This window comes from Podarcis cretensis (genome assembly GCF_951804945.1).
Source record: "Podarcis cretensis genome assembly, chromosome: 1".
In the NCBI taxonomy this organism is placed as follows: Eukaryota; Metazoa; Chordata; class Lepidosauria; order Squamata; family Lacertidae; genus Podarcis; species Podarcis cretensis.
The window spans coordinates 123,057,734-123,069,311 of NC_137170.1; the positions used below are offsets into that span (position 1 = coordinate 123,057,734).

Here is an 11,578-nt window from a genome sequence, read left to right on the forward strand (position 1 = left end):
CGAGGTACCACTGTAGTTGCTTTGGAATACGATAGCCAGGCATCCACACAACATGATCAGTCCAATAAAGTTGATGTTGTAAAGAAATACACCATAAAAGGGTCATCAAGGGGGAAGCAACTATGCAGTAGAGAAAAAAGATTCTCATATCCATTGTGGCTTTCTATAGCATACATCGTGACATGCCTAGGATCATAAGACCAATATAAGATAGGAACATGATAGGGTGCTATATAGCATCAGGCACATCAGGCTACCAGCACTTCTCCTGAGTTTCAGGCAGACAATAATCCCAGCCCTACCTAGAGATGCTGAACCTAAGACCTTCTGTAGGCAAAGAAGTTGCTCTAGCTCTGAGCTAGGACCTTTCCTGGAGAATCAGCACTGCAACCACAATCTGAAATCCTTTCGAAGGAACTCAGCTCTAATCCTAGGAGCCAACTCCTAGGGGCCGTGGAGGAGGCCAGACTCCCACTAAGTTGATTGGCCAACCCATTCAAATGGTGTGTGCGCACTGCGTCATGTGATCAGTTACCTGGGCCCCCACCATATTTTATTCAAGTTGGCACCCCTGGCTCCAACTTTCTAGTTGTTGCAAAATAATCCTAACAAATGCTCTTAAAACACATTGGTTCGTTACCATGACTGAGACCTTTTTCAAGGACCATAAGGGACTCAGCTACATTAGACAAAAAACAGTGCTTTGAATATGTTATAAACATGCAGCACCACATGGCGCTGGAGAGCAAAAAAAATTATTTGAGATTCTACATAGCGTTTTTTCCCCTTTGTTATAACAATTTAATTTATAGTGTTTCCCCCCCTGTGTATAGATCCACCCAAGCTGTGCTCAATTGGCATGTTAAACATTCAGGGCTGGATCCAGAGGCACTCTTCTGTATACAGCTTTTTCTGACTCCACTTGAGCTCTTAGCATGAGAAAAGAACTGAACCCTAGAGGTTCACTTCCACTGGTGCCAGGAATTTTGCAATCTCTTGCACTAGCTCTTGTACATTGCTCCTTATGTTCTAAACCTGTTTTATGATGGCACCTCCAATGTACATCTGTACATGTTTGCTCACTGCTCAGTATTTCATGGTCCAGAGGTTTATACACATTTATAAAGTCACTTGACTTCCACTAGCTCTAGCGCAAAAAATCATGAACAGCACCATTGCCAGAACCTATTCCTCCAGACAGTGCATGTCTGGATCTGACCTTCAGTCATCTAGAAAACAACTTAAGAATGGGGGGCAAAAACCCCACACCCAGCGTTTGAAACATGCTCGTTAGCTCGAATTTGATGTGCCTCTTTTACGGCCCACTTTTTATGATATACAAGTTGCATACGAGTTGCCACATTGTAAACAGTTGGCTTTGCATCCAAAAGCCCCTCTGCCTCCCTCTGCAACACACACATTCACAAAAGAAGCCATTATTTAGGATGTCTCATAAAGCAACAGATCCTGTGTGGTCTAATCACTGAAATAACCGAGAGAGAGAGAGAGAGAAAACAAGGGGCTGCTAGAGGTTCTAATCCCCATCATCATGGCTAAGCCATTTAACCTCCTGTGGCTCAATTAGCTCAGCGGGAAATTTGGGTGGGTTCTACTTAAAAACAGATGCTACCTCTGAGCAGGGTTTTCCTAGGTAAGCATATAGCAAAATAGCTGCTTTTTGGCAGAGGTTTTGGTTTTCCATGGGGTTGGGGGGGGGGAGCTGGTATGGAAAATAATATGAAAATACCACATTTTGTAGCAAGGCCCAAAAATTCTGTGCTAATAAAAATGGTACATTAAAAAGGTAAAGGACCCCTGACCATTAAGTCCAGTCATGAACATCTCTGGGTTTGCGGCGCTCATCTCGCTTTACTGGCCGAGGGAGTCGGCGTTTGTCCACAGACAGTTTTTCCGGGTCATGTGGCCAGCATGACTAAGCCGCTTCTGGTGAACCAGAGCAGCGCACAGAAACACCATTTACCTTCCCTCCAGAGTGGTACCTATTTATCTACTTGCACTTTGACGTGCTTTTGAACTGCTAGGTGGGCAGGAGCAGGGACCGAGAAACGGAAGCTCACCCTATCGTGGGGATTCAAACCGCTGACCTTCCAATTGGCAAGCCCTAGGCTCAGTGGTTTAGACCACAGCATCATATATGCCACAAAGCTAAGAATGTCCTTTGAGATGCATGCTGCCAATTAATGTGATATTACTCTTGGGGATAAGCAACACTGTTGCGGAGTAACAAGGCAAGAAAGGATATTAGGAGCATAAATGTATAAAAGAGCAACATTTGCATTAACCAAAATATTTTAGGTATATGCACATGTAGGTATAATACCAAGGAAGCATGTCTCACATCTATCTCTATCTCTATCTCTATCTCTATCTCTATCTCTATCTCTATCTCTATCTCTATCTCTATCTACACACACATATATACACATCCCTTCTTTTAGCCCAAATCGTTCATTTAGAAGCAAGTATCACTCATTCCAATAGGACTAACTCAATGTAAGATTTGTGGTTGCTACTCAAAAACTGAGAAGAATGTTCATCAAGGATAATATGGTAGACTGTAAAGATCTAATCATCAATGAAATGTAGAAACACATGTGTTTTGGTTTGCATTTCAAAATATATATGTATGGCTAATGCTGTCTTTTAATGGTGTGTCTATGCGCATTCTGCATAGTATGGATAGGATGTATATTTCTTTTTAGTGATGGTCAAAATGACCAGGATGGTCACAACAACAAAATAAACCATAGGACTCACTCCCAAGTTAAGGACCTATCCACACCTGCGTTTCTCCCGCCACTTTTCCCGAGGGATACCTGATCTTTGGTGCTGAAACAGAACAAATGGCAATTGGATTTTTCGCAGGTTGCCATTTGTTCCAATTTAGCACTAAAGAGCAGGTTTTCCAGGGGCAAAGTGCAGAACAAGCAGAAAACATCTTGGACCCATGCTTTCTTGACACAGGAAAAGCTGAAGTGCGGAAAAGCCCTTCATATGTATCGGATTGCAACCTAACCTGCCAAATGAAAGACCACACTTCTGATTTGGTGGGCACTAGGCATAAGAAACACATCTGGCATGGTCAGTGATGGCTGATTAATTAGGGCAGATGAGGCTCTGCCACAAAACCCCCAGCCAGCCCTAATCTGCCTGCCTTCTTTCTTACATTCAGTCCAGGCCTGTGCTGTCAGCTTTCTCCACCTTTGCATCAGTGCTGACATCTCATCAAAGAGAAGGATAGAGGCCAAACAAGAATTAGTTGCCCCATCTACCATTGGCTCCATCATCTGCTGGGCTCTCAGCTTTCTGCCCTTCCAGTGCCAATGGACACAAGGTACCAGATCTGGCCCTCTGGTCAGATCCTCCTCCCCACCCATAGCAAAGGAGCCTTATAACTGGAGTGGGGGAGGGAACAGGAATTAGAGCATTAGAGATAAAGCCAGATCACATTCTGAAACATTTTTCTCCTGGATACGCTCAACAGACAGGCTTTATTTGCTTGTCCCAGGTCTAATGCAATGGTTCTCAATCTACTCTTTAGATGTGATTGCAGGAAGGCAGTGGCAACTGGTTCCACTGGCCTCTCTCATCCTCGAGCAACATGGTGATTGCAGGAAGAGGAAAAGGGAAGTCACAGCTGTAAGCTGGTCCCTTGCACTTCTATAGAGCTGGCCAGTCAGAGTAGACAATATTGGGTGAGACAGCTTCCTATTTTCCAGTGTTCAGGGGCCTGAAATATGGTTCGCATAGGGTTCATTAATCCATCCCAGTCGTCTTCTTTTCCCCCACGTGCCAGCAACACTGGTTTTATACCATTTTAAAAAATACATTCCTAGTTATATTATATCATGATTTTCCATGGGAAACAGATCCTTCAGAGGAGTCATTGTTGAGAAAGCAGGAATTGCACATTTTTCCAACTGTTGCTGCTTCTCTTTGCTGGATCTGGAAATCATTAGTAGAAGTCATGATCTATTGCAATAGTTTGCCAATTCTTTTCAGTGAAGTTTCTGTATTCTCTGTACAGAAGGGAGCTTGTAGATCATTATGCTGTAATCAAGGCCCCCAATTGAACCAGGGTCTCCAAGCTATACTTAATCCAACCTCGGAGCACGTACTGATTCAGCTGTGTTCAACCTTATGCCAAATTCAAAGTGGAAGGATTTGATAAATGCTGTTCCTGCTATCACACTGTCCAGTACTCAATAGCTGATTGGCCTACTACAGGTCATGGTTTAGCAACCATCTGTTTTCCCTTCCTCATGTCATAGAAAATATAATAGCACAGCATAAAATCTATAGCATCCATTATACTGTAACTATTTCCAATGCTGACATAGTAAAAGGTAAAAGGCAAAGGACCCCTGGATAGTAATGTCCAGTCAAAGGCAACTTTGGGGTTCAGCACTCATCTTGCTTTTCAGGCCAAGAGAGTCGGTGTTTGTCCACAGACAGCCTTCCAGGTCATGTGGCCAGCATGACTAAACCTCTTCTGGCACAACGGAACACCGTAATGAGTGCCAGAAAGCACTGAAACGCTGTTTACCTTCCTGCCACAGTGGTACCTATTTATCTACTTGCACTGGTATGCTTTCGAACTGCTAGATTGGCAGGAGCTGGGACAGAGCATCGGGAGTTCACCCCGTTGCATGGACTCAAACTGCCCACCTTCCAATCGGCCTAAGAGACATAGTATGAGCACTATAACTGTGCTTAAAGGAACAGCACTGGCTATAAAATCAACTACCAAGATCCTGCCACAGTTGTAAACAGATCTGTGTTTTGTGATCAGATATATGTTTTTTAAGTTTAATTGGTGGTATTCAACTAGCTCAGAGCAGACCCAATGAAATTAATGACCATGACTAAGTGAGGTCCCTTGATTTTAATGGGTTTTCTGTGAGTAAAACCTGGTTGAACAGCACCCAAACGTATCTCTCTCTCTCTCTCTCTCTCTCTCTCTCTCTCTCTCTCTCTCTCACACACACACACACACACACACACACAGTACATACTGTATAATTTTGCATGAGATTCTTTGATTCCTAGTTAATTCCAGGTGTGATTCAAAGTACTGATATTGACCTTTCAAGCCATCAGCAAGAGCACTGAAGAGAACACATACCTGTCTACACTTTAATGTAACTAAGGGCAGTGATTCATAAACACAACTTAAGGCTACGATAAACATCCACCAAGAACAGAACACCACATCTATTGCCATATCACATCCATAACACACAGTGTGGGGATGGGGAACTTTTTTTCAACTGGAGGCCAAATTCCTAGAAGTGGGTGGGGCCTGCTGCGTTCCCACTCTCTCACATAAACCTTTATCCGCATACATCCATATTTAACCCTTCTTGTATCCAGCATTTTGCCAGCCCATCCATCTGTCCATTCATTCTTGGACACATCTGTCCACATATACTCATTTTCTCTGCCATGTGCACACAACAATTAACCTTGGAAATAAAAGCCATGGAGCTTTTTCAAGTCTAACTGCTGGGGGGCAGGGGGTGGTCTTTGTGAAAATCACAGGGCGCTTCCCTTTCCCCTCCTCAACCCAACTGGCTCCATGCTGCAGTTAAGCTGAAAAACAGTTTCCCATTACAGCTAAAGGAAGATTTAAAACAATCAAAATTCCATATGGGGGCATTGAGAGAGAGAGAGAGCAGGGAAGGTTCTGGGAAGAATGGGGAGGCTCCACGGTCTGAAAGTTCCCCTCCCCTGTCCAATAGAACTTACCCATGTGCTGATGTCACAACGTTCCATGTTTCCTTCAGATCCTGCCTATGTCAGCCAACGTTGTTGAGTAAAGGAAGGAAAACTCAATACAGTGGTCCCTTAGTTCTCGAACGGCTTAGTTGACGAACAAATTGGCTCCCGAATGTTGCAAACCCGGAAATAAATGTTCCAGTTTGCGAACCTTTTTCGGAAGCCAAACATCCGACATGGCTTCCGCTTGAATGCAGGAAACTCCTGCAGCCAATCAGAAGCCATGCCTTGGTTTTTGAACAGTTTCGGAAGTCGAACGTACTCCCAGAACGGACTAAGTTCAAGAACCAAGATTCCCCTGTACTACAATGTCAGAGCATGGGTACTGTATGGATGCAAGAGAGTGGTGAGCTGAAGGCATGGGTGCCTTTTTGCTGACACCAGTGCATTTAGCACAATGTCTAGAATTCCCCCATGCTCATCAGAGCCTTGGCATTCTGGGGCCAGCCTGATGATGAGAAGTTTCTAATGTGCATCTCTCCACGCAAAGAAGCTCTTCCAGCAGCTTCATCACAGGCTTTATAAATACTGTACCTTTATGCAAGTTTCCGTAGTGTAGTGGTTATCACGTTCGCCTAACACACAAAAGGTTCCATGTGAGAAACCGGGCAGAAACAGAAAAAGATAAATACTGTACCTTTCAATTCTACAAGGGAGAGATGGGAAACCTGTGATTCCCCCAGATATTATTTTAACTACAGCCCTCAATGGAAGGAGGATTCACCTTGTGCCGTAGAACCCTCTACCGCCCACCTAGAATCCTGAAACACCCACTAGTGAGTGGTGGGGACCAGGTTGACAACCCCTGGCTTAAACAAAACTGAACAGAAAACAGGTCATAATTTGCCTTCACGGTTCATGAAAGTCAACCCTTTGCAATCAAGCTCAAATAATCACCACAGCACTGGATTCAGTTTATTAAAATGAGCAGAGGTGAAGTCTGAGTAGGCCAGAACTTCCAAGATAGAAACATCTGGCAACTGCCCATGGGGAGGAAATGTGGAATGAGGTATGTGGCGTGGAAGGTCTGGGGCAGGGCCTTTCCAGTGGCACCTCCTGTGATGACTTGGCCACTGTTCTCCATGCTCTGATAACCTCCAGACTAGATGACTGCACTGCGCTCTACATGGGTCTTCTCTTGGAAACCATAACAAAATTTCAACTGTCAAAGATGCAGCAGCCAGGTTACTGGCTGGAGTTCCATTTAGAGCACATGTAACCCCCGTCTTCATACAGCTACACTGGTTGCCAGTTTGCTCCTGGGTCCAATTCAAGGTGCTCATGTTAGTGCTTAAAGCATTAAGCAACTTAGGCCACAAATACCTGAAAGAACTTCTCTATCCCAATTAACCTTCTCACAGACCCTCCAAGTGTCCCTGTTTTCCAGGGACGTCCCCTGATTTAGAGGAGCTGTCCTGGTTTCTGATTTGATCCTGGCATGTCCCACTTTTCCTTAGGATGTCCCTATTTTCATTGGAGAAATGTTGGAGGCTATGGAGTTATCTGATGCCCGAGCCGTCTGAAGACAATCTTGTATAAGGAAGGTTTTTTTTTAATGTTTAATGTTTTATTGTGTGGCTGGGGCCACCCAGTAAGATGTGTGGGGTATAAATAGTAAAATTATCATTATGGAATGGGACATCCCTATTTTCATTGGAGAAATGTTGGAGGGTATGTTCTCAGGGATGGAGATCAGTGGAAGGACACTCTTGGCAGTTCTGCTGCCCTCAGAAGTGTGGGGACTGGCAGCCCAGAAGAAGGCCTGTGGCAGCCCCTAAATTGTGTAACTCCTTCCCTACAGAGGTGTGTCTGGCACCTTCACTGTACAGCTTTCGTCATACCCTGACCTTTACCAGTTAAGGCATGTGTGTGCTGTGGGGGGGGGTGATTCTTTTGTTGACTTTATACTGTTCCATTCCATTTAGAATGGTTTTATTTGTTTTCTAATTTTAAGTTTTATCTTTATAGATTGTTGTAACCTGCCCTGAGGCCTTATGGAGAAACACAGGATAGAAAACTTATTATGTATGTAGAACTCCATCCCTGCGGAACTGTGCTAGGCCTCATCTCTATATAAGTGCAGGCGATTGGTTAAAATGTCCCCCTTTCAGTAGGCGTTTGGAGGAAGAGGAGACCTGATTGGATAAATTGATTAGTGCACTGCTGCTGCTATTAGTAAATTGATGTGAGTTGTTTTATGAATTTAGAGGTTATGCTATTTTTTGCATTGTTTTGATCCGGTTTGATTTTGCTGTAAACCACCCTTTGGCTTGTACAAAGGATGGGCTATAAATCATCTAAACGGAATCTAAATTCAACATAAGTGGTGTGGTTAGGCCACATTCAACTATGTCGTCCTGAAAACTAGCAAACAAGTCATAGAGCCCCCTAAAAATAAGTGGGATAGCATCCCACCTGACTTTCAGCACTTCTATTGAAGAAAAGTGAGACCTCCAGCCATCCATACCTACATTAAAGATGAGTTTGGTCAACAGGACTCAACCAGAATAGTAGCAAACGATGCCAACCCAGCTGGGGCTGAGGAGTACATGCAGAGATCTGGAAAGGTGCAGGATCTTAAAAACTCGCCAGCACATCTCAGAAATTGTCGAATTTAAGGGAACAGCCTGTTCCACTTCAGAGCAGGCACTTTTGGGAGTATGCAGAGACAACACTACCATAAAGGCCTAGGAACCAGGAGGCATGTGTCCAGAGGAAGCTTTAGGGAAGATTCTAGTTTCCTAATCCTATGGGAGCTCTCCCATGAGTATACTCTCAGTGCTGCCTCCAGACACCACGTTGCTATCTGGGACTGCAACATACCCTAGTGTAGAGGCAGCAGCAAATGTAGCAAGCTAGGGAATCAGCAACGCCCAGCAGCTGGCTGGCCAATATGCCACGGATTGGCTGGCCTTGCTGTAATCCCACGTTAAATAAAACTACTACAATGACTTACAAAACACACGCTTTCTGCACCATGGATCGTGTCATTAGATAATCCCTACCACAAAACAAGCTGGTGCTTCCTGTGAAAATGAGGTTACAGATGTGCTCCTCCAAGTCTTGAATCCAAGGCAACTCATATAGTTTTAAACGTGTAGTAAAACCGCTAGGCAGAAGGGACAATAACCGAATAGGCTACAGTCATGCCATAAAATAGTTCACATTCTGGCCTGCCAAGTCATCCCCATCTGCTCAGTTGAAAACCTCTCCGCGTGTAATATCCATTAGCAAATGTGTTGCAATGCAACATCCCTGGCTCACCCCAGGGTTTCCATAACAGAAACAAACAGACAAATGGCATGTACTAACCTAGCCCTTCAGAAATCTCGCTCGCTGGAAGCATGCTTTCTTATTGACTTTGAAGTTAAAACTTTGTGCTCCAGCTTCCCTTTTCTACTTTCGACAAAATGGTGTTGTAGTTGCAATCCTAAGCATGTTTGCTAGGGAACGAGACCTATTGGGAAAAGCGAGACTTACTCGTGGGTAAGCATGCATAGGATCGCTCTGTAAAACCCACTCAAACTAATTACACCTCTGGGTACAGATGGCTTTGGAGGGGGCTGTGTGTTTCCCATTGTCTTCCCATTTCAAATCGGTCCTGTCTGAAGCCCTGGTGCAAATCATCTTGAGCCAGCTGAGGTTACATAAAGGCTCTGCCGGTCTGCTTGCACAATGTACAGAACTGGAAAAAGGCTTGTCTTCCTTTGCAAGAGGAGGGGGGAACCCTCTGACCTGGTTCAAACCTGAACCACGTATCAAGCATTTTACTGCATTCTGTACAAAAACAATTGTGCATCCTACTAACACCGTTCTAACAATGCAATCCAGTAGTTTGCAAGCAATCTTTATATATGTTTCACCTTATTCTCAGTTCCAATTTGTGACAAATATATCAGATCCCACGAGGGATACTTTCACTGCCACATACGACTTTCCAGCTAGCCAAAATGTATTAAGACAGCAGAATCTACCTATTATGAAACCCTCCCAAACATTGCATTTTAATTGATACAAATAGGAAGCAAACAGGCCAGCTGAAAAGAAACCATCTCTAATGCCACGAAGACAAGTACCCGAGCCTCCTAACTTCCTGTCCTCTCTAACATCAGGGGACAAAATGCCAATATCCAGATAACACAGAAGTCTGAAGGGTGGGAACACAGTATGTCAGAAGTCTGGATTCCGTCAAGCCCAAGTCGCTGGGCAACAGGGAGACAGCTCTCTCTCCCGAAAAGAGAAAGAGAAAAGCAGAGAAAAAGAGAATAAAGTTCTGTGTAATTCTCTCAAACAAAGAATGGAATAAAACAGATGTAGTTCAGGCAGTGCATAAGGACTCCACCCTTCCAAGTCCTTGTGTTTACTTCTCTCTCTCTCTCTCTCTCCTCAAAATGTTCCAAAAGTTTCATCCCTACCACTCTCTTTTGTTGCAACACACACAAAATAAAACTTTCCACAATCTCACCCAGAGGGGCAATGCCAAGTAACAGGGTTTTTCACTGCAGAGATTTTTTTCCCCCTCTCGTTTGCTTTGTTGCATATTTCATTGTTCTTTACTTACTCCCGTGTTTGCACAGAAAAGACGTTTCAACTTTTTAAAACCCATCTCCAGCCCGTTCCTTTTCAAGCCCCCATTTCACAACAGTGACACACATGGGAGAGACCACACTGACACACGCACACAGCCCCTTCCAGACTTCCCGATCCACTGTTACTCAACGTATGCAAGCAACAAAAGAAGAATTTTCTTAAAATAACTCACCCCCTTCAAACTCTTCTTCCTCTTGTGTTCGTATTGTTCGCAAACATCCTAGAAAAGCAATAAGAATGACCAAAGTTCTTCTTTGAGTCCAGGTTGCCATCATGTCTAAATATTAGACATGTATATCCTCCTCCTGGGGCGGGCGGGGTGGGGGGGGGATGCAAAAAAAAAAAAGTGTAAAAATATTATTTGAACACCATGAAGCCAGCTCTTTTCCTTTCAGCACTCACGCAGGATGAAACAGGAAAGAAGTCTGCCAGTTCTCCGATGCTTGCTTGCTTTAAAAAAAAAAAGAAAAAACTGCACTAGCTCTCGCAGAGTCTGCAAACAGCCCCCCCCCAAGTGATGCAGCTTTAAATAGGAAGAATGCTGCCTCCACGTTTTTTCCTGCCCCTTTTCAGTTTCTTGAGGCTCATAATCATCCAGTCCCTGGCAAGAAATAGCGTGATTGATGGTAAACAACCGAATCAGAACTCGCTTCACGCTCTCCGCTCAAACTTTTTCCCTCTATTTTTTTTTTTTTTAACATGCACAGTTTTTGAGAGGAGGTTGCTTCCCCCCCCCCCTCTCTGCTGTTGTTCAGGAAAAGATCTCCTATGTAAAGAATTTATTGGGAGCAGAACATACTTGGCGGAGGTAAGATGACTCTACCATTCGCACTCTTGGAAGGAGGAGAAGGGAGGCTGAGATGCTAAGACACTCTTTATATAGTAACGGGCCAGGGAAAAGGAGACCTAGCTCCCCTCCTCCAAGCTTCTGGGAAGAGGTTTCACACACACAGAGAGAGAGAGAGCTTTTCCTTGTTGATGACTGTCTGGGAGTTTTGACCATTCCCCTTTCCCTCTAGCTGCTGCATTCTCTAAGGCTACCCTAGTCTCCTAGGTGACCATGAAAGCTGCCCATCTCTCCCTCCCTTAATGGTGGCAGGGAAATCCAGTGTGCAAACTGGTCATTTCTATGCCGGGGGCAGGCATAGCTTCTAGACCATGCAACGGAGGTTCATGAAAGGTTGTGGGC

General features: G+C 44.3%; 1 protein-coding gene across 1 annotated transcript in view; it reads right to left on the reverse strand.

Moving 5' to 3' along the window:
* The window catches only part of COL5A2 (collagen type V alpha 2 chain), a 182,348-nt gene extending 171,235 nt beyond the window's left edge, over positions 1-11,113 (reverse strand). Inside the window, exon 1 of the mRNA XM_079975826.1 lies at positions 10,562-11,113. Within this exon, the coding sequence (XP_079831952.1) occupies positions 10,562-10,664 (103 nt within the window). The 5' untranslated portion in view covers positions 10,665-11,113. The remainder of the gene's footprint in view (positions 1-10,561) is intronic.
* Between the last annotated feature and the right edge of the window lie 465 nt (positions 11,114-11,578).